Source organism: Uloborus diversus, chromosome 3 (assembly GCF_026930045.1).
Source record: "Uloborus diversus isolate 005 chromosome 3, Udiv.v.3.1, whole genome shotgun sequence".
NCBI lineage: Eukaryota > Metazoa > Arthropoda > Arachnida > Araneae > Uloboridae > Uloborus > Uloborus diversus.
The window spans coordinates 209,264,787-209,287,916 of record NC_072733.1 but is presented as its reverse complement, the minus strand read 5'-3'; the positions used below and the strand labels follow the sequence as shown (position 1 = coordinate 209,287,916).

The 23,130-nt window shown below is 32.5% G+C and overlaps 3 protein-coding genes across 3 annotated transcripts in view; all 3 read left to right on the top strand.

Annotated features, from left to right (window-relative positions):
• Positions 1–631: 631 nt before the first annotated feature.
• Positions 632–3,862, top strand: LOC129219153 (uncharacterized). The gene has a single exon (XM_054853473.1). The coding sequence runs from the start codon at positions 632–634 to the stop codon at positions 3,860–3,862; it is 3,231 nt and encodes a 1,076-aa protein (XP_054709448.1).
• A 574-nt stretch (positions 3,863–4,436) lies between these two features.
• On the top strand, positions 4,437–5,735 carry LOC129219152 (uncharacterized). Its single transcript, XM_054853472.1, has one exon. It carries the CDS (start codon positions 4,437–4,439, stop codon positions 5,733–5,735), a length of 1,299 nt encoding a protein of 432 aa, XP_054709447.1.
• Positions 5,736–6,222: 487 nt separating this feature from the next.
• LOC129218550 (probable tRNA (uracil-O(2)-)-methyltransferase) overlaps positions 6,223–23,130 on the top strand; it is a 44,831-nt gene continuing 27,923 nt past the window's right edge. Inside the window, exons 1-4 of the mRNA XM_054852854.1 lie at positions 6,223–6,446; positions 12,963–13,354; positions 18,220–18,322; positions 21,978–22,194. Coding sequence (XP_054708829.1) covers positions 6,442–6,446; positions 12,963–13,354; positions 18,220–18,322; positions 21,978–22,194 — 717 coding nt within the window. The 5' untranslated portion in view covers positions 6,223–6,441. The remainder of the gene's footprint in view (positions 6,447–12,962; positions 13,355–18,219; positions 18,323–21,977; positions 22,195–23,130) is intronic.

Below are 23,130 nucleotides of genomic sequence, written 5' to 3'. Positions count from 1 at the left end.
GGAAGAAACACGACAGAATGAGGTAGGAGTTTCAATTTTAGTATTGTTTATGACTACTTAATTCTGGAAATAGTAAAATAAATTTTTACATGGCATCCCTGCCGGGATCCGAGAGCTTGCTATATTAATGATATGATATATATGCATTATTAGAATATCATAACTTTAAATTTTGAGACATATGATTATATATGATATAATTGCATTACTGGAATATCATATTTTAAATGTTGAGATGAATGATTATATATGATATATTTTGCATAATAATTTGAATATTGTATTAAAATTGAAATTGATAAGCGGCTGCAATATGACTCAGAACGCGACACCAAAATCAATTGAGAACGCTCAACACATTGAATTACTGAAAAGAAAAAGAACTACATTACGATCTTCAGTTACTAAACTATTAAACAAGATTGAAATAGAAATTAAGAAAACCGAAGTAACGGAAGATAGCGAACTTGATCTTTTCTTAGAACAATTGAATGATAAATTTGAATCGCTTAAATTGGTGGATTCAGATCTAGAACAATTATGGTCTCCTACGGAAGTAGATAAGGAACTAGAATCAACAGAAGAATATCGGGAAAAAATAATAACCTGGAGATTCAAAGCAAAGAAATATATGAATTTAAATAAATCGACTGTTCAGTCTAAACACCTGAATACAGAATTTAACGAGAATTCAACTGCTAGCGTTAACATCCCAAAACCAGATTTAACTGTTTCGCCGACATATGTAAAACTTCCGCGGCTCACTATTGAAACCTTTGACGGTGATATTTGTAAGTGGCCAGAATTTTGGTCAAGGTTTAAAACTGCCGTTCATGAAAATTACAACCTATCGAATGTCGAGAAATTTTCCTATTTAAAGTCATATTTATGTAAAGATGCGGAATTGGCCATTTCTGGTTTATCAATAACGGAAGAAAATTATTCTAAATCTATTTCAATATTGGAATCGCGTTTCGGAAAGAAAGAATTGATTATCGACAGGCACATGGCGAATTTACTTAGTTTAGAAAGTTGTAGAAACTCTAGAAATGTTCTTGCTTTAAGAAGATTGTATGATAAATGTCAAGTTGAAATTAACGCATTAAAAAGTCTAGGAATTGAGCCAGATAGCTACGGAACATTATTATTTCCCATTTTAATTCGAAGTACTCCAGGCGATTTGGCCTTGGACTTTAACAAAAACCATGAGGCCCAAGAGAATAAAATTACCGACCTAATTAATTTTCTAAAGAGAGAAGTGGAATCTCGCGAACGCATGATACTCATAACTCAGCCAAATGAAACCAAAACTTTTCCCGAATCTTCACGGCCATGTGGTAATTCTTTCCCCCCGCGCGGAAATGAAGTCGTAAACAACAGGAGATCTTCGGAGAGTGGGGCAAGAAATAAAGCTCAAATCGAAAGAATAAAAAATCCTACTGCTAGTGAATTATGTGCATACGATAACAACTCAAAATCTAAATTATGCCTTTTTTGCCGGGAAGCATCGCATTCTAGCATTAATTGTGGTTTTGCAAAAAGCTTGCCTCTTGAAAAAAGGAAATCAATGCTGATTAAAAAGGGCTCTTGTTTTCGGTGTTTGGGCATCGGGCATTTGAGTGCTTCATGTAAGGCGAAAGTTAAATGTAATATTTGTGGGAAAAGACATCTTGACATTATGTGTTGGGATGAAAATAAACGCTCCGACATTAATGAAGATAAACCAAACAAACGTTCTGAAATAAATGAGAACACAACACTTGCGAATAACGAATGCTCTAGGGAAGTTTATCTTCAAACTTTAGTTGTGTACATTAAAGAAAATAATTTAAAACATTTTTTAAGACTAATTATCGATTTAGGATCCCAAAGGTCTTACATTTCAAAATTTGCTGCAAGAAAAATGAAATTAACTGGATTAGGAGAGGAATACGTGAGTCATGGGTTATTTGGGGGAATTACGCATGCGGAAACGCATCAACGATACTTCATTAATCTGTCAAATATTGAAGAAAACTATAACTTTGAATTAGAAGTTTTAGATCAAAAGAAAATTTGTGCTTCTCTGCCTAAAATGACTGATCCTCATTATTTAAAACGATTGAAGGATATGAATATTCAACTTAGTGATGCAGCGATAAATGAGGATTCCTGCTTGCATGAAAAGAATCCTAACGAAATTAATTTGCTTATTGGTGCTGATTACGCTGGTAAATTGTTAACAGGAAATATAAAACATATTTCAGGAAGCTTGGTTGCGGTAGAAACTCGACTAGGGTGGACTATCATGGGTAAATCTGATATAGAAACCACAGAAACAAATAGTTCAATGTTAGTATTGTCACTACATGTAAACAATGCGAAGATTACAGATCTCTGGAATTTAGACACCTTGGGAATTAAGGATGATTGTACGAAACGTACTCAAATAGAAACCCAAGAACTTGCATTAGAACATTTCAGAAAAACAGTTAGTAGGGACAGTACAGGAAGATACAAGGTTAATTTACCCTGGTTAGATCAACACCCTCCTTTACTTGACAACAAAGAGTTAGCTCGGAAAAGACTCAAGCATACAGTAAGGTCCCTAAAATCGAAGAATCGATTAACAGAGTATCAAGAGGTTTTTTACCAGTGGGAAAAAGAAGGCATCATTGAGGAAGTTGACCAAAAGAAAGCTGGTCCTGTGGGTCTGGGGACACATTATCTGCCTCATAGAGCAGTGTTTAAAGATAATTCCACCACTAAAGTGCGTCCTGTATTCGATGGATCCGCTAAGACAAGAAATTCCGTATCAATAAACGAATGTGTTGAGAAAGGTCCCAACCTTATTGAGCTGATCCCCGCTATTCTAAACCGATTTAGGTGGGGAAAAATCGGAGTTATTTCGGATATCAAGCAGGCTTTTTTACAAATAGCCTTAAATGATTCCGACAGAGACGTTCTACGATTCCTATGGTGGAAGGAAGGAGATCCCCAAAAAGAAGTCACCTATAGGCATTGCCGAGTCGTGTTCGGCATTTCAAGCTCCTCATTTTTACTCTTAGCAGTTTTGAATCATGTTTTAGATCAAGTAGAAGAGCCATTTAAGACTGTTGCAATGAAACTGAAAAATTCATTGTACGTTGATAATTGTGTTGCAAGCGTGGACTCGGTTGCTGAATTGGAACATTTTAGAACAGAAACTCAGAAAATTCTAAAACCAGCTAAATTTGATTTACGTGGATGGAAAAATACTTTTCTACCTGAAATAGAAGAACCGGTCAGTGATAGTTCTATTGCCGACGAAGAAAAGGAAGTACCAGTGTTAGGTTTAGCATGGGATAGAGAAAACGATAACTTATCCTGCCAACTGATCCAAACAGGGAACGAAGATGAACAAATTACAAAGAGGAAAATTCTGTCTGTAGCTCACCAAATATTCGATCCAATAGGATTCACTTGCCCAGTAACATTAATGCCAAAATTGCTCCTTCAAGAATGCTGGAAATTAGGAATCTCTTGGGATTCAAAATTACCAGAAGAAATAATTCAAAAATTTGAAAAATGGAAAAAGGGATTATCCGAACTGAAATATTTGAAAATTCCACGTAGACTATCTCATTTAGATCTAAATGAATCGAAAATGACTCTCCACACTTTCTGTGACGCGTCAAAATTGGCATATGCTGCGTGTGTATTTTTAAGAGTAGAAAACGATTGTGAAGTCACTTGCCAATTAATTCAAGCTCGATCTAGAGTTGCTCCATTGAAAAGGATATCCATTCCAAGGATGGAATTACTAGCATGCAATATTGGAGCTAGATTGGCAAATTCAGTGAAGACAGATTTGAGTTTGGAAGGAATTGAATCATTTTTCTGAAGTGATTCCATGGACGCTCTGTATTGGATTACGAAAGAAGGTCCTTGGATGATTTTTGTATCCAACAGAGTCAGCGAGATTAGAAGACTCTCAAAAACATCTGAATGGAATTTTGTTCCTGGAGCGCAAAATATTGCTGATCTACCCTCAAGAGGATGCTCGGTAAAAAACTTACTGAAGGAACAATGGCACGAAGGACCTGCATGGCTAAGAGACTCGAGAGATAAATGGCCAAATTTCGCACTTTCACCTGATGAAACTAACATAAGTGCTGAAAAGAAGAAGATTATAGTATCGTCTTTGAATCAGAAGAGTGACGAATTCTATAACAATATCTCTTCCTACAAGAAAATAATTAGAGTTACAGGTTGGATATATCGATTTTATGAAAATTCTAGAGGATTAAGAAAAAAATCGGGAAATTTGTCTAGCGAAGAAATTAAAAGATCGAGCTGAGCTAAAAATCTTGAGAAAAGTTCAACATGATGAATTGAGTGAGAAGACTCATCTTCTGAAACCTTTGGCAACATTTACGGACGATGATGGAATTTTAAGAGTTAAAACGAAGCTTACGATGAGTAAAGAAGATGACAATTTCAAAATTCCAATAGTTCTACCATCCGATCATCATGTTGTGAAGAGTCTTATTTTAGGCAAACATCAAGAGCTTGGACATCCAGGAGTACAATCTTTAATGGTGGCTCTTAGAGAAAATTATTGGATTCTTAAAAGCCGAAGAACTATCAAGAAGATAATCAGAACCTGTGTCGTTTGCCAAAGATTTAGTGTCAAACAACCCGACATTCCAGAAGGTACACTGCCAGAGGATCGAGTACGAGAGGCCTCGGTATTCGAAGTTATTGGGGTGGACGTTGCTGGTCCTTTGATTATCAAAGAAAATAAGAAAGTTTGGATCCTTATTTTTACTTGTGCTGTCTATCGCGCTGTTCATTTGGAACTACTAGCAGCTTTGTCAACAGACAATTTCATTTTAGCTCTGAGAAGATTTATAGCGAGAAGAGGTCGCCCCACCATTATATACTCGGATAATGGCACGAATTTCATCGGCGCGGACAACTCCTTAAAAAAGATCAACATTGAAAAATTGAAAATAGCATTTGCTCCCATAATCTGGAAATTCATTCCTCCAAGCGCGCCCTGGTGGGGTGGGTTCTGGGAGCGCTTGATAGGCATGCTAAAAAGAATCCTAAGAAAAGTCTTAGGTTGCTCTTCTTTGAACTACCAAGAAATGGAGACAGTACTCTGCGACTGCGAAAGTCAATTAAATTCTCGTCCTCTGACTTACATCAGTGACGATCCCGATGATCTGCATCCTTTAACGCCTGAACTGTTCATAAAAGACACTCGCAGTAGTCTCACAGTAGACTTAGACAATCTAAAATCAGACAAAAAGGAATTAAACAAACGACTCATCTATAGGAGAAGATTGATGTCGGATTTGCGCTTCAGATTTCGTAGTGAATACTTAAGTCAGTTGCGGCAGAGGCCATTTATGAAAAAAAAAATCTATCATCCTAAGATAGGTGATATCGTCTTGATATGGGATGAAAACCTAAAAAGAATATGTTGGCCTCTAGGTAGAATCTTGTCAATTTATCTCAGCAAAGATTCTATTGCGAGAACGGCTAAGATAAAAACGAAATCAGGAATACTGATTAGGCCTATTCGGAAGCTATGTCCCTTGGAACTCGATGAAGAAAAACTCCCCATCAACGACGAACCTAAAAAAAAAGATACTAAAAGTCAAGAAATTCCTGAAGCTTTTCCGGATGCACCTGAGACTCCTGGGCTTCCTCCAGTCACCACGAGATTTGGACGGTTAGTCCGATTGCCGGACAAATACAGACCATGATGTGCTATGTTGAGTTCCGTTTGAGCAAAACCCCGAAACTCAAGTGGGGAGTGTTCAAAAAAGACTTGTCTTCAGTTGCCTGCTAGAGGGCGCTCGGAGCGAGTTTCAGGACAGAACTTCATATACGAACTTGGGGCCGTGGTAGCCCGATCGGTAAGGCATTGGACTCGGGGCCGGAGGGCCTCGGGTTCGATCCTTGCTGGTCGAAGACCCACCGTCGTCATTAAAGGGGACTGGGCGACGTTAAATATGCTCGTGGTCTCAATGTCCTCCAAGTGAAACGATACCTCTGGGGGTGCTAGTACCAGGTAGCTATTAGCTCTTGGACTAGTTCTAAATTCTCATTAACTGCTCGATCCGGTGATGGTGCTGCCATCTATCGGTATATAAAAACAATGGAGGCAAGCCACTTAGTATGCAGTCCTCGACATAAATGCAGTTGAAGTCAGTTGTGACTCTTGAATAGAATAGAATATACGAACTGAGAAGTAGTGTAGTAGCAAGTAGCGCAACTGTGTGTACGCGTCTAGTCTGCTTGTGTATAAATGTAATATTAGAATTTAGAATGTAGTATGTAGTTTTCAATATACATATTTAAAATCATTAAATTTGTTGAGTGAGTTTTTTCACCAGAGATAAGACGTGAATTGCAGCCACTTAGAATGTCTTGACGAAGCAAGCTCTCCCCGGGAAGAAACACGACAGAATGAGGTAGGAGTTTCAATTTTAGTATTGTTTATGACTACTTAATTCTGGAAATAGTAAAATAAATTTTTACAAGTATATTAGTTTTCAATGCTTGTGTTAAAAAAAACTACTGAAAATGTTTCTTTGTGTCACAAAAAGATGTATTTAAAATATTTAACCTCCATTTTACCAGTTAAACTTGCTTATGTGAATGAATATATTTTATATAGTAAATGAATCGTCAAGCCATTAAAAGCCGCCTGTACTCTCTCACTTGTATATAGTAGGGAATGCTTTGGACACACACACAGAATCTATTTTTACAGACATGTTTGTTTTCCTCTAGTCCAAAGTTTTCCCATATCATCCGATTCACAGCCTCACCTTCTGAAAAATAAAAAAAAATTGAAAAAATAAATCATAGCACCCAATGCCAGCTCTTTTATTATTGGACTATGGCGAAGCCGAAAGGAAGGGTTATGATTTTAGCAGTCTATGTATGTTCGTATATAGGCATATTCCATCGTAATGGATAAAATATTCATCCAATTTCAATTAATAAGGTTGCAATCGATTTCTTATTATCGCCCAGGTAACATAGGCTACATTTTAACCAATTTCAACAATAGGTGGATTCGGTTTAACCTCGGAAATGCAGGTTTTAACCGATTTCATTGTTTTCTTCCCTTTTTTTATCGTGGGTTTTAAATAAATTTATAAAAAACTAAAACCTGATTATGGGAAAAAATAAAAAGGTAAGAAAGAAGTTAGGGGTTGATTACTTTTTTCGTCTCATTAAGTAAGATTTGCAATACTTTATGACTAACATTTTCCATCAGTTTTATATAATAACATTATAATTAACTTGCTATTTTTGTATAACCAGCTAAAATACTTGCTTGTTAAGTGTGAATTACTAAAGCTATTATCTAACTCGTGTTTTTGGTATCATCACAGGTAAAAGCAGAAAATATTAAAATTAAAAACTAAAACCCAACTATAACAAAAAATACTAAAAGGTAAGAAACAAGGTAGATTCTGTTTGATATCATCATCATATTGAATAAAACAAGTTATTTGATGTGTTAAATATTCCTATTTCTATTGAAAACTTCTGTTGCTACCACATTAAAAACATTATATAATTCAAATCAAATGCTGTAGTCGTGCATTGTCAACTTCAGAAAAAAAAAAGCTACAAATTAAAATGCTTGCTTTATGTAGTTGAAAACTCATGACTATGGCTCTGTCACTTCTACATTCATAAAGAATAATAACTTTATGAATGTAGAAGTGACAGAGGATTTTGATAAAACTAAATAAATTGGAATACCTAACATGTCAAAACACCTAATTAGATGATGATATCAATCAGCACCTACCCTTTTTTTCCTTATTTTTTATCCTTCCTTTTCCCTTTTATTGCTTCTTGCCGTTGTCAGGTTTCAGATTTTTAAACTTTTTGAAATTTCATAGCATCAATCATTCTCCGTTCAATCGAATACTTCATTACCTCTTTTTCTATTTGCTTATGGTTTTTGACTTCAGAAACCAGTCTTAAACTCAAATACAGCCATTATTGCAGTTTTTATAAACATATAAGATTCCTCATCCTGAAACATAATTTAATCATAATTTATATTTCTTATCAATTAAGTAAAACAAAAATTAAACTTAAAAATTTCAGTGAAATGAATTATTTATTCCTTTAAATTAATTTGTTATGTCGCAACCAAGGTGGATAAAAGAGAAGGGAGACTCCAAAAACCGCAAACATGCTGCATGCACTTCTTGCCATGGACAGAGGTGGATAGGGGAAGAAGAAGGGAAAAAGCCTACCAAAGAAAGCTGTAGTATCCAATGTGGAGCATTATGGAAAACGTTCAGAAAGAGAAGGAAATGTCTCGCGCTTCCATAATTTTCATTATCGGAGCATACAATATGCTTTGTTCATCACATACAACAATGTAAAAAGCTATATATTTAAGTGTATTATTTTTTCTTCTTTTTATTCGTTTTTATTTCTAGTGAATGCATTTTGGAATGTAGAGTAGTGATTCATTTCCTCCCGTTACCACACAAATTCAGAAGCTAAAATGCACTTAGTTAACAAAAAAGTTTCTAAAATAGGGTTTAGTTAGAATTAGGCGCAGTCTTCAAATACAAAAAACACGTAATATATAAATGAAAGTCGAGATTGCTCCCGCAGGGTATGACATACCCACTGACTCACTTTCAATTAAATCCCCCACCCCCGTTTTTTTTTTGAAAGTTAACAATTCCTTGAGTAGCTGACCCAAAGATCATAACCTTGAATTGGTAGAAGCAACGATGACATTCTAAAAATAATTTCTTTGGAGTTGTCTTCTATGGGTATGTCATAAACTGTACGAGTATTTCTGCTACAGTTCTGAACTAAAGCATATGCAATGCTACCAAGACACTTAAAATTAAAACTAGGGTTTAGTGTAGACATTGCACCCCCTGCTAAAAGAGCAAAATCAACATGTAAAAGGTGTACCAAATGCCCCAATAAAAAAGACAAAACAAACCAAATTTGCTTGTGAAAAATGACAAACACATTTTTATGGATCATATGGCATGCATTTTCAAAAAATGCTTAAATTGAATGTAAGTCTATTAAAAATATATTTTATAATTATACTCTTCTTTCTTATTGGCATTTTAAACATTTTTGAAAAAAAATTGAACTCAAAAATACGAAAAAACCTCCTTGAGTATTGAGCTACCCCGCGCTAGCAATCTCAGGTTAAGAATGGATTCTTTTTATTTTAAATTTTAAACACCGTTTTAAAGAACTACAGAATGCACAAAGTACTGAAATATATTTATTATGCACAATAAACGTGGACAGTAAAACAAATGTGTGACAAAAATTTTAAATTCTCAAAAAAAAAAAGGAAGAGAGAAAATAAAACCCTTAAAATAGCCAAAAATTAAAATATTTTTTCTATTACATTTTCTTTGTCAAGAGCTTGCTGCAACTACTTTTGTTCAAAAAAAAAAAAAAAATCTGCTGTTTAATTCAAGATTTATATATTGCTCTAGCTATTTGCACAAAAGAGGAATTTTTACGCACATATTTGCACTTTATTTCTGGAATTTCAAGGTTTGGTTTTTAATTGTAATATGTTGGGGAAAAAAAGAATTATTATCTATCAATTTAATTTTGTACGTAATTTAATTGAAACTTAAATCAAAGCAGACAGTTGAGACTTAACTAGGATTTTAATTTAATTTCAACTTATAATTAAAACAATTGAATATGATGCTAAGGGAAATAGTTAATGTTTTAAAACTTGCATATATTGTAATGCAATATTAAAAAAAAAAGTCCTGCTATTCATAACTCAATTAAATTGTAATGAGCTTGAACTATCTAAGAGTAATTTTCAAATATAAAAATATTATATATATTATGAGTCTTCTTTTTTTTTTTTTTTTGGTATTTGTATCTCACTTTAGAGAATCATAGTTTACCTCTTCTAATTTTACACTGATGGTATTGCAAAATTCACTATTCTACCAATAATTAACTAAAAGATAAGAATTTCTTATTTAATAGTTAGGACAATTTAATAGTTTAAACCAAAATCAGTGAGTTATTTATTGTAATTTACTCTCAAATTTCTTCTGTTCTGCCTTCAAAGTATTAATTAGAAAAGCATTTCAATAAAACAGTACAAACTAAACATGTGGATTACTGTGTCACTGATGCAATTTAATATTTTAGGCATTAGTAAGAAACATGAAAATTATTAGAATACAATTAAATTACTATAATATAAAACTAGTTACATCCAAACACCATAAATAAGGCACATCTAGTTTTGCCGCTTTGGCAAATATGGGCAAAAGCATTTTTGCCAAAACAGTTTTAAGCTTTTTTTTTTCACCTTTTTGGCAAAAGTGTGCCAAACGTAATTAAAAAAAAATATGTATATATATCCTTAGCTCAAATTTTATTATTAAAAGAGTTAGACTTAAAAAAATATTTACTACAGAGTATTGCACATGTTGTAGTAGAGATTTAAAAGAATTGCTTTTGTTACTAAATGCAAATTTTGCAATTTATAAATAAATATAATTGATAATAAAATTGATAATAGCTAAGATATTTGCCTTTTATTTACATCATTCCTACACCTTAATTAACAGGATGCAATTCAACTTTCTTTCTAATTCTGTTTTTGCCATTTTCTCCAATGACTTAGCAAAAATACCTTTTTTGCCAATAAAATGTCGGATGCTGTCTGTTACCCTCTATTGCCCTTTAAAGTGCAATAATTTTTAATACAATTATCTGAGTGATTTGCTGTTTTCCCCTTAATACTTAAACCTTACATTTCAATAATCTTTTTTTTTTACTGCCCTAATTAAATTGGTTGCATGATTTTTTAATGGACCTTGAACAAAACAATGACTAATTTTGAAATAAGGATGCATTTAAGTGAGCGCAATACCTTGGCTTCAGTCTCTAAAATCATACGTTTTTTAAGCAAAAATTTCCCTTCATTTGCTTAGATGTTTTCCCTCAAAACTGATTCTGTAGTTTCACAAATTTCTGAACACATCAATAGCTGAATGCACCAATCCACCTCTAGTTTTGGAGGAAATTAAAGACTTAACAAAATACGGGTTAGAGCAAATAACAGTATCAACATATAATAAATACTTTAAAGCCTGTGACAGCTTTCTGGAAACTAATCCTGCTGTATAATTCGCTATGTGTTCAGCAAATTTAGTCAAAAATCCAGGATCAAAAATATAATCATGAAAAGAGAAAATGAATAGAAAATATTCGCCACTGCAGGGTTGCCAACTGCTCCGCATTTTACGGAATTGCTCTGCAGAAGTAGAGAAACTCCGCATTTCCTATCCGCGTGTTTTCAAGCATAACATAGTATTTAAAGCTTTTTTGATTTTTATGCTAGTGCTTAAAATGATTTCTGAAGCTCAAAGACCTTTTCGGATAAGTGGTTTTAGATTTTTATTGAATTTCATGCAAAATACCGAGCTGCTCCGCAAAATTTCAAAATGCTCCTCCAAGTCACCACAGATGCTCCTCAAATTGTTTCTCCAAGGTTGGCAGTCCTGCCGCTAAACACATCATTGTACTACTATTTCTGAGCAAATACCTCTATTAAAGCCCTTTAAAGACAAATGTTTTTGGTTGACTTTTCTCCCGTGCCGGTTAAAAACTGGTTATGGTTTTGGCGACACATTTTCCTGCGTTGGGCATCTCCCCTTCCTTCTATCCTCCTTGGCTGCAACATGTTAGAAATGTTAAAACTTACATCCAGTTTTTAAAGTAGTTCTGTTTAAACTTTTTAATAACTAACAATTAGTTACAAGTAATTTTATCAATCTAAAAATCTTTCTATGTAATTATTTATTATGTAATATCCTTTTTCTTTTAAGTAAAAGCAAAACTAAATCAATTAGCAGTCAATAATTAATTATAAATCAGCTAAACATTTTGATGATTTTTTTCCTTTTGTAAATCGTAAAAGCAATAATCCTATGGAAGTGAGAAAAAATCTCTCACTAGTTGAAGAAAATGAATGTGTTTTATCAAAAGGTACAGGTCTTGGGACAAACACATTTTGTCTCGAGGAAAATTATATAAATGACTATGTACTAAAAACTTCTCTTAACACACATTTAAAAAAAAAAACAACCTCTACAACTTGCTAATTTTTTTTTTTAGCAATCATATCCCTTTTAATGTATATTGTTGAGCAGGATGAGTTTGTCAAGTAAATAAAGATGCTACATCTCGGACATAAATCTTCTTCTCGTAAAACTTTATCTGGCAGCCTTTTTAGATGAAATTACTAAAGTGTTTGAGACCGAAATGAAATTAGAACTTCAAGGAAAAGACTACGAAGACAGATAGAGCAATATCAATTATTGCTCTATCTATTATGCAGTAATGGCTACTTGTCTGCAAGTTGATGCAAAGTATTTTCTTGAAGCCCACTGATTGTGCGCTAGGTGATAATCTCTTGGTTGCCATGGCACCCTCTTTGAGAACTTTTACTCTAGTCCATAAGAAATCAAGTTTTGAAAGTAGTAGAGACTATGTTAATTTCAAGAAAAAAAAAACTTTTGTGTTTTCATGCTTCAAAATTCTTGCATTTGTTAATCTTCATTTACTCTTCATGGGCCCAGACCTGTGTACCTACAGTGTGTTGGCCCACGTCCTTATAGGGCCTAACTGTCCAAGAAATTGTAGATTTTTTTTTTTAAACTAGCACTAAGACTTATTAATGTTATAAATATACACTGCTATAATTGAATCACTTCTATTAATGAACAAACAAATCATTTTAATCACAATTTCAGAAAGTTGATGTAAGTTATTTATTGCATGTATATTTCTTAAGTCATAATTTTTGTTGTATCAACATTGATGAACACCTTTGTTTTATTTATTATTATTATTTTGTATTCCTGCATTATCTGCTCTTAATGAAAATATGACAGAATGATCGAGATTCTGATTTTCTTTTTCAGGTGTTCAAGCATGGAGAGTTCTTGGACAAAAATACATGCAGCTGTCGGCAATGAAGAAATAGCCAAATCTAGTTTCTATAGTGGAATAAAAGTGTGGATTGAACGACCTCACATTATCAATCGTAAATTATCAGCAGTTGAAATGTTAAGTTCATGGGTGCTTGAAAATTCAAGTTTAGATACAGTAAAAATTTTAGAAGATTTTTTTAAAAAAGGAAAATTTACTCATGAAGAAACTCTTACAATGTTAGAGTCTAGATTTTCACAGGAGAAAGTTGTATCTTATCAAAAGAATGAAAACTACGAGTTTAGTAGTGTTACTATAATTTTGAGAAGACTTCTTCCAAGAAATTTTGAAAAATTTACTGGTGTTTTTGAAGTTGTCATAATGGGTAATGTTGATTTGTGTGCTTTTTATAATAAGATATGTGTGAGTTTAGGAAAGGAAAAAATCCTTAAATATTTATTTAATGCAACAAAAGTAGTTCAGGAAAAACTAAGATTACTTTACTCCATTACTGTACAAAGTGAATAAATAAAATGTAATCAATGTTCCTCAATAGGGGAGTTATACTAAGTGGAGTGTGGAGTTAAAATTTTTTGATGTTCCAACTCCGCTCTTGGACAATAAGCTATGGCTCCAGCTCCAGATATGTTCTGGCATTGACAATGCACGCTTTTTGGTTTTTCATTTAAAATTTTTGCCATAAAAAGGAAAATTAAAAAAATAAGATAATAATGGATTCAAAGATTTTTTTTTCTAGTTTTTTTTTCATTTGATTCTACTAAATATATGTTTTTTTTTTTTTCTGAATTATATGAGCATACTCAATTTTTCTTTTACAAGAATTGATGTATGAAAAAACATTCTTTTTCAAATTTTGTAAAAATAGCATGCAATGAATGTAGCAACATATCCTGTATGTTAAACCTTTTTTTTTTTTCTGCACTCAGTGTTCAGCCCTGTGACTTAACATTGAAAAAAAGAAAGGATATTGATATATAGTGATTACAGTTAATAAAGAATTGGCTATTAAAATTAAAAATGTTTTCTGGCCATTGGCTACCCCCCCCCCCCCCCCCAAATTTTAATTTTTAGGTTATTTAAATGACTGAAAAAAAAAATCAAAATCAAAAAAGATTATTAAAAATCTAGAGTAGCTCTAGAGCAGGGGAAATTTATAGCTCCAGCTCCAGGGAAAGCAGCTCCTGCTCCATTTTTGAGTCCCTATATCTCAGCAATAGAGAATTCTTATTAACAAAATGAATTGCATTCTCAAAGTAATATTGACGATTTCTAAACAATATATGCTGTTACCAGTGGAATGTTAATTCTACTGGTGGTAAGACTAGGTCTACTCAGTTTTAAACTGAACTGCCTACCACCATGAGAGTTAGCAGCCCAAAGCATCAAGTGTTTCAGTTCTTAACTGTTGAGTATATGAGAAATTTGCATATTTTTTAGTTTCTCTATGTGTAATTTTTAAATTTAATTATTTTTCCTGTTTTATTCTATATTTTATAGTAATTAATCTGATAAAATAATAAGTTTGTAACTGATATTAACTAATAGAAGTATCATATTTGATGTGTTAAGATGTGAGAAAAAATTAATAGACAAGGCCATACTAAAAGTAAAACAAAATTGAAATTGAATTATGCACATCTGAACTGAGTTGTACAAGTGAATCTTTTACTTCTAAGATCATTCTTTTATTTAATACTAGCTGCATTGCCCGACCTTTGCATGATCTACTTCAAAAACAAAAGTTATGTCAAGTGAAGCAGGTTAAAAATCAGGCTTGAGAAAATCAAAATCTGTAAAATGTCCCAACATGTTGCGGAAATATAACCAAAAAGGAAAAATTTTAAATCTCCCGATTACAGGAAAAGCCTCAAAAGAAAAGCTAGAATTTTATTTGTTCATACCCAAGAAAAAAAAATGACAACAGATCTTTCTTCTCAATGATTTTCTTCTCACTACTAATTTTAATAAAAGAATTTTTCAACAATGAATTTTTTTAATTGAAGGCTTAACTTCATTGTAGCATGAAATTTGTTGAAAACAGTTATAATACACATTCTAATTACCTTGGAATATAGGAACAAATTTTATCTGATGCAGAAAAATCGGGTTTATATGGATATTTTATTCTAATTTTTTCAAGCAATTTTTCACCCTCATATTATAAAAAAAATGCATTTTTGGGTCCTAAAATTAAAATTCAAACAGTTCAGTTTCTTTTTGGCGTTCAAAAACCTCCCATGCGTTCCTTCTCAGGTGCTCAAGTACCTCTCTGCCAAGGTCCGGATCCAATGTAAACTGGATTTGTATAGATAATAAAATTTTTATCTAATTGTCCCTTTTTTAAAAAACTATACTGATGGATTGTGCAAAATAGTCAATTCTGTGTTCAACTTCTCTTTTTATTGTGATTTTAGTTAGCATTCAATTTAAAAAACACAAAATGAGGCAATCTGTAGCTTTCAGCTTATTTTTGATTCCAATTACTATGTTATTTACAATTATATCTAGATGCGTTGTCGTTGATAGATAACTCCTATAACTTATTAAATGCTCAAAGGTATTTTTAACCTATGCAACATCATTAAATGTGCTGTTTAGAAGCTGAAGTTTGTATTCAGAATTTAAACACAATAAAAAAGATTATTTTATTTTGTAAACAAATATTTGCTGATAAGCTGTTAGTTACCTCTCTCTGACATCCAAAGAGCTCAATTTTATCTTTATTAGGGACTCATCAGTGTCTATTATTCATCCCTGGGTTTTTCACCTTTATGTTGCTTATGGAAATCATTTAATAAGCCATCCAAAGGTTCATGTGAAGGTGTGACTCCATCTGAACTTTTATCCAAATGTCTATGTTTTATTTGATTAAAGCATTTAATGTTAATTCTTTGCATATTATACAGGGTGGTCACAAGTAGTGGACCCAATTTCAAAAAATCATTTTTGAAACTACTGCCCACATTACAAAAAGTAACCCATGAAGCTAAAAAGGAATATATAAATTTTTTTTCGAATAGAATTCAATTCCATGAATGTGCAATGTGCGATCACAGTGTGCAAAATGCTCATTTTCAAATGCTCAATTTTTGGAGCCTTTTATTTCACAACATCATCTATTCTATGATCCAGTTCGCTCCACACATTTTAGAGTTGCACACTGTTGATGGTTCGTAATACTGGCGCTAATGTGTTCTTGAAGTTTTGTAATGTTTTCAGCGTTGGAGGTTGATTAACAGTGCATTTTATGTTACCCCCATTTGACATAGCCATGTTATTTTACACTTATTCGACATACCCCTTATGAGTTTCATCCAGGATCAGTTTTAGGGCCTCGTTTATTTTTTCTTTTTATGAATGAGATTCATAAAACTATTTCTGGAAACTTGAATTGTTTTGAGGGTGATGTCAAAGTTATGGGGATTGTAGAAAATGAAGAACAAGTAAAACAGCTTCAAGAGGATTTAGATCATATTACTGAGTAGGCAGATAAGTGGGGTATGGCAGTTAATGTTGGGAAATGCCAAATGCTTCATTTAGGTCATTGAAACAAGTGGTCACTGGTCAAGTTATTTATTAGAGGGTTGTCATTAGTCAGGCAGAAAATGTTATTGATGTGGGGGTCTTAATAAATCAAGACTTCATGTTAGTCAACAGTGCAGCAATGCAAGTAATGCAGCCAACATAATGCTTGGGTTTATCAACCAATATATTTCAAACAAATCTAATAAGATTCTTCTGCCCTTATATAGAAGCTTAGTAAGACCTCATTTGGAATATGTTGCTCAGCTTTGATCTTCTTATCTCAAGAAAAATATTTCTTCATTGAAAAGGGTTCGAAGAAGGGCTACTAGGCTAGTGAGAGGACTTTCTAATTGTTGGATGTAAATGCTTTCTCTATTGGTTTGAAAGAACGAACTGTGCTTATTCCTTATTGGAAGAGACTTTTGCAGCTTTCCACGGAGTTAGCGAAATCTCTTCTTTAATCGCCCATCGGACTTAAAAGAAAGCTTATTGCTATTTGTAAAAGATCATTGGATGCTGAAAATCTGCCCTCTATTCTACTTAAAGAGCCACAGTCTTGTTTACCAGGTCTTCACTACTTTTCTCTATGACTTGCTGTATGTGTGTCCCCATGTTTTGTATTAAAAGTTTTTGTTTATGTTCAGCTGTCTGAATCTCTGCTTTACACAACCTTTCAACGCTAATTTAGATTATGATGCCAAACTTAGGTGATTTAATATGTATAGTGTGGAACAAAGGAGTGTAAAAGGGTACATAATTCAGTTGTTTAAATTTATCAAAATAAAAGATGTGCATGGGTAAAATTTTTGTATGTAAAGCAGGAGAAGGGGTCATTGTTTTAAGCTATTTAAATCTCAGGCTAATCTGGAAATGAGAAAACTATTACTTTAGTACGACTGTGGGCATTTGAAACAGCTGATCAGAAGAGGCTGTAATGAGTAAGGGGGTAGTTAGCTTTAAGAAGGTCATTGATTCTCATTGGAGCATAATGAAATGACTAGGACCAGCCTACCTGGGCCCGCAGCCTGTTGCTAGTCATTGCATTTGGTTGTATTGTATAAAAGGAAATCACATGACAAGTGGAAAAAACTAGATAACAGATTAGACCTTTGTCTTGTAACAAAAATCTCACACATTAAACTTTTGTAACTGAAAAAAAAATCATATATTTTTCTTAACATTCTTGTATCATATATATTTTTCTTAACATTCTGTAAACAACAGCACTTATTGCAACAAAATGTTGCAATAAGTGCTGTTGTTTTGAAATGTCCGTCATTTGTGCTCACCCTGTAATCTGCTGTTATAAAGAAATTTTGTTATAGACATGTAGTCTTTTAATCCTGTTTGTTTTTAGTCAATTGCTTAAACTTAATATAAATTTTAAATGATGTATTATTAAAAGTTGACTTACTCCAAATATTTAAAAAAAAAAATTTGAAGGTACAGTTGGCTCTCTGTTTAACGATGCTCTATTTAACACGTTTCTCTATTTAAAGACGGCTTTTCATGGTCCTGGATGTTCCACTCTAAGCATTCTATTTAAGGATGCATTCTACTTAAGGACGATATTTTATGGTCCCTTGAAAGTCGCTAAACAGAGAGTCAACTGTATTTATTCTTTAGAATAATCTAAAAAATTTAAATATACTTTTATACTCCAGAATTTATAGTTTTTTTCAAATATGAAATATCTTATTGTAGATGATAATCTTAACTGTGTCACCTTTTATCCAAGAAGAAAAGATGTGCTAAGCTCTAAAATAGCTGTCTCATTTCCATATAGATTCAAGCTTTCCCAAAACCAGTAAGTGTTTTTTTCTAATGTTGCCAATATATGCATTATGTGGGTTGTGGGTCATTCTTGCAGAAACATATCCTACATTACGAATGTTTTGGAGCTCATACATATCTAAGGACGTTGCAATGCTTATCCTTTAAATATATTTATTGTTGTAAAAGAAGTACATGAACATTAAAAACTAAGCAAAAGGCTACAAAAACATTAAAATTTTACACAGTAAAAAGGAACATTTGAAAAGTTCGCTGCCGGGCGATCCACGCTGCACGCAAGCTCCCCAGGAACAACCTCGCTTCGATGGAGCGCACATGTGTTATCTCTCCTGAGCTGAGTTGAGTAGCGTGCGCGTGTTCGTTGCTGATTGCTATGATCATATAGAGCTGTAAACCATAGACTAATAATAAGAGTAGACCGAGCTATGGCAACCCTTTTGCTGCTCATAAACCAAACCATGTGACTGGTGGATATCCTAGCAACAGCGGGCGTTGATGGTAGCAGACGATCAACGCCCGCAAGAAATAAAACAAATAGAATTGATGTAACACGGAACAATGAGCTTTTATGGAGTCCGATTTGTAAATTTGTTATTCTAAGTTGTAAATATTTTGTTAATATAGTGAGTTTTTCGTTTAGATCGTATTGTGTATTATCTTTAGTCAATTTCAATAACTCTGTTAGCAATTAAAGATGTAAGCGCCCAAAAAGAATCAACAAATGGTAAGATTTTTACCTAAAATTTCAATTTAAGATACCGATTAGTATATTTTTGCATTAACGCAAAACGTTTACGCCATTACATTCACGCCAACGCTGACGTAGCAGTTCCAAATGAAATAAAAGTTACTGAAAACTGATCAAAAACTAATGCCAAAATAATGCATAACTAAAAGAAAAACAGTTCAATCTCTGCACCTGGAAAAAAAATTATAATGAAAATACATTACGTCTTAAAATACATGTCGAGCGCTAAACTATAGATAATGTTGCCATCTAGCAACCATGCCGCCAAAGTTTTCGCCAAGCCTTCCACTAGTCACATAATGTATCCATGAACCAATTTTTTCATCAGCAAGTCTGGGAAAGCTCAGTCTACTCTTATTATTAGTCTATGCTGTAAACGGCTGAAGAGGAGTTTCGGAGTCCACTGACCTGGAGTCCCCACAGTACTCCCCCTCCAGTGACAACGATACGCTTCATAAATACTTATGGAACCAAACACGACGCCATGCTCGCCTGATGTAAAACTCCTCTGTGGTTTTCGATGGAGCACTAGCAGGTCGTTCCAAGGATGCAGGAGCCAAGATTTTTTGTGGAAAGCAAAAGAAGTAAAAAAAAACATTTCTTTTGATGCATTTGTTGAGGTTATTATTATCATTACTTGATATATAATTTTTATGTGAATTTTTTTTTAATAAAATTCACACTATACCAGTACATTGTTTGAAAATTGAAATAAATGTTAGATATACTTGCTTTTGCATCTTTTAGTTGTTTACCTAGTTCTTTGAATTCTCGTAATTTTGTATAAAACACAAAAAATGCTATTTTTCTAAATTTTGTTTTACGTTTGGAAATTGAAAACCAATTTGGAGTTTCTTCAAGCAAATAGCAGAAACACAGCTCTATAGTCTTGCAAAATTTTAAAGTTGTCTGAATTTTCCCTCATTTGAATTTTTGTGTCTATGTGAAGAGGAAAATCATCATTTTACGAAATGTCACTTAGTTTAAAACTGATTTTTAGGACAAAGGAGTTAAAATACAACTTCAAAGACTAGGTATTCCTTTTATGATACTTAGCACATTATTGGTTATTAGTTTCAGGTAAGCTAATGCATTCCTTAAAGATTGAGATTAAAAAATAAAATGCTTAATTATGAGAAAACTGAAATATTTTCAGTTTTTGAAACTCGGTTAAAAGTTTACTATAATACCTTTGAAAATTTTACTGATATCAGATGAATTATCCTACTCCATAGATTGCAACAACATATAACTTTTATGTGTTCACTAAATAGTTAATAAGATGTTAATGCCTTCAAAAATGCAACATTTAGCCTTTATGAGAATGCTGTTCAATTTGACCAATTTTCAATCGCATGTAACTATTAAAATAAAAAACATTAAGCAAAAATATTTTAGATATTTTTATATAGGCATAAAAGGAACCTGTTTATCAAATTTTATAAAAATCTGTTACCATGCGGCCACCACTTTTTTGTGAATTTTGCTCATTGTGTATGGAGTGACCCATTGACAATAAATTAAATCTGGAAGTAAGGGTAACACATTGAAGTAAGAAAGTAATTTATTGTATGATCAATGCAGTTCTTTACAATTTAATGTTGGAAGTTTTTGTGTCAAGTAAAATGGGCATGAAGCCAATGAGACAAAGAACAGAATATTTACATTAAGCTCCAATCAAATATCCAACATCAATCAATAAGGCTATAAGCTAAAGAGCATTTTGTTAGAAAGAAACACATGAAATTTTAAGACTTCGATAATTTATTGAATATATTACAATTTTTCATTTTGACCTAGAGGTTAGCTGGATTTTTAAAGTGTTTTTTAAAAAAATAAGTATTTAAAAATTTACATGTAGGGGAATGTGGGGCAAAGTGAAATGGTGAAATATTTACTCTGCTTTTAGTGCCACCTATCTGGTGATATTTCAACTATATAGTAGCACATGTATTCTATTCTAGTCACAAAAAAATGCCACCAAATATTAAAGCATGTGATAATACAAGCAATTTTCAAAAATTGATTACTAATATCGTAATGTTTTGTTGCAAGTCAAAAATTATTCTTGTTATTATAAAAATTATAAAATTCTTGTTATTAATATTTTAAATATTAATTGAGATCTTTTTTATACTCTATGAAATTTTAAACTTATTTGTGTTTTAAATATTTTCTACAATCAATTAAATACATACAGAGCAAAATGAAATAGTCTATTTTGTATACTCGCTCAACCATTTAGGACTAAAACACGTATTCTTTTATTAATTCATTCATTTACATTCCTTCATTTAGTAATTCACTTATTTATTCATTTGTTCATCTATTTTCTTATTCATTCACTCTTTTACTTGTTCATTTATTTATCTTCATATATTAATTAACAAATTTAATTTTCTGTTTATTGTTTCAGTATCCTTTCATTATTCATTTTACCTTTTATTTACTGATTCAGTTGATCAAAAATATTTTCTATAATTGAATAGAATATATTTCATTAAAAAAATATTTTATTTTTCACTTTGTCCCATGGAAAAAAAGTGAAAGTTTTCCATATTTTTTTTGAAGGCACAAATTTACTGCCAAAAATAAAATATACTGTTTCAATGCAAGCTTTATTGTAAATTAGAATGTTCTTTCTTGATGTACTGTAATATTCAAAATAAATTTCCAGTTTGTTCATTTTCAAAGAGCTCAGTCATCTTGACTGTTTCACTTTGCTCCACATTCCCCTACTATAGTGCAATGATTTTTTAAATTAAAAACAATGTAGTTTAATATGTTTTAAAAAACTTAAAAAGCAATTTGAATGAACAGTTAAAAACTTTTTGTCTAAGTGCACTAATGTTGATAAAAAATATTTACTTTAAAACAATGCAAGAAAAATCTATGAAGGGTTTTTTTTGCTTCTTTCTAGAATTGTTTTGGAGTCCTATAGCAACAGAACAGAAATTGATCAAGTTGATCTACTTTCAGAAGAGTGGTTGAAGTCTTTAGTTCTTCCAAAAATTCTAAGGTGGTCCTGTGATTACAACAAATCCAATACTGTTGCATCTCTAAAACTTATTTGCTCTAAATCCTATGCTGAAAAATATTTTTATTTAAAATCTAAATATGGGAAGTATTTTATTGAGGTAAGAAATCATAAAAGGTCGTTCACCATATTTAATCAACAAATTTGCCGTGCCTCACCATATTTGGTTTCGGTGAAATTTAGTACGTAATATGTACCAATATTCTGTACTCCCATACTCTTGTATTATTTCTTGGAAAATTTTTACTCTTGAAATATAGCTATTTTTTTCCACCACAGATGAGTAAAATTTGGCATTTTATCTTCCTTTTTCCAATAGTTCTGGTAAATTTAATTAAATTAGTGGTACGATCCGACAAAGGTAAGTGTAAAGCTGAAAGAATGAACTTTTGTTTGTGCTTAACAAGAAATTATTTAAGTTTAGCCTAACTAACAATTGTGGTTTGAAACATGTCGTTTTGTGTCATTTTGAGCATTAAAAAGTAGATGGGGGTTTATAGTAGATGAGGCTGTTTTTTTCCTTTTTAGTTATGCATACAGGTGCAAACTGATAGTTCTTCACTGAAAGGGGTTTGAAACAAGGTGATGCTCTCCCATGTCTTCTGTTCAACTTTGCTCTAGAAAAAGCAGTTCAAGACTCAGAGTTAAATGCTTGCAGAACCATTCTACAAAGCCCAGTCCAACTGCTTGCTTTTGCTGATGACATTGATATTATTTGAGCAAACTAAGAAATCCGTTGTCGACACTTTTTCTCTCACTTAAGAAGGCAGCAAGTGAGATGGGTCTAACCATCAATGAAAATAAAACTAAGTTCATGGTTGCAACAGACAGAGCCGTAGATACAGTTCCTCTAAAGGCAAATAACTACACCTTAGAATTTCAAGCAGTTTAAATGCCTGGACACAATGATCTCAAGCTGCTATGACCTAAAGATTGAAATTTAAAATAGGCTAACCATGGCTAATATGGGTTTCTATGGCTTTAAAAAACAATTGAAATACATCAGCATTAAAACTAAAATTAGTCTATGTAAAAT

Coding starts and splice junctions, on each gene's coding strand:
- LOC129219152 (XM_054853472.1), top strand. CDS start 4,437: ATGAGTAAAGAAGATGACAATTTCAAAATTCCAATAGTTCTACCATCC.
- LOC129219153 (XM_054853473.1), top strand. CDS start 632: ATGAATTTAAATAAATCGACTGTTCAGTCTAAACACCTGAATACAGAA.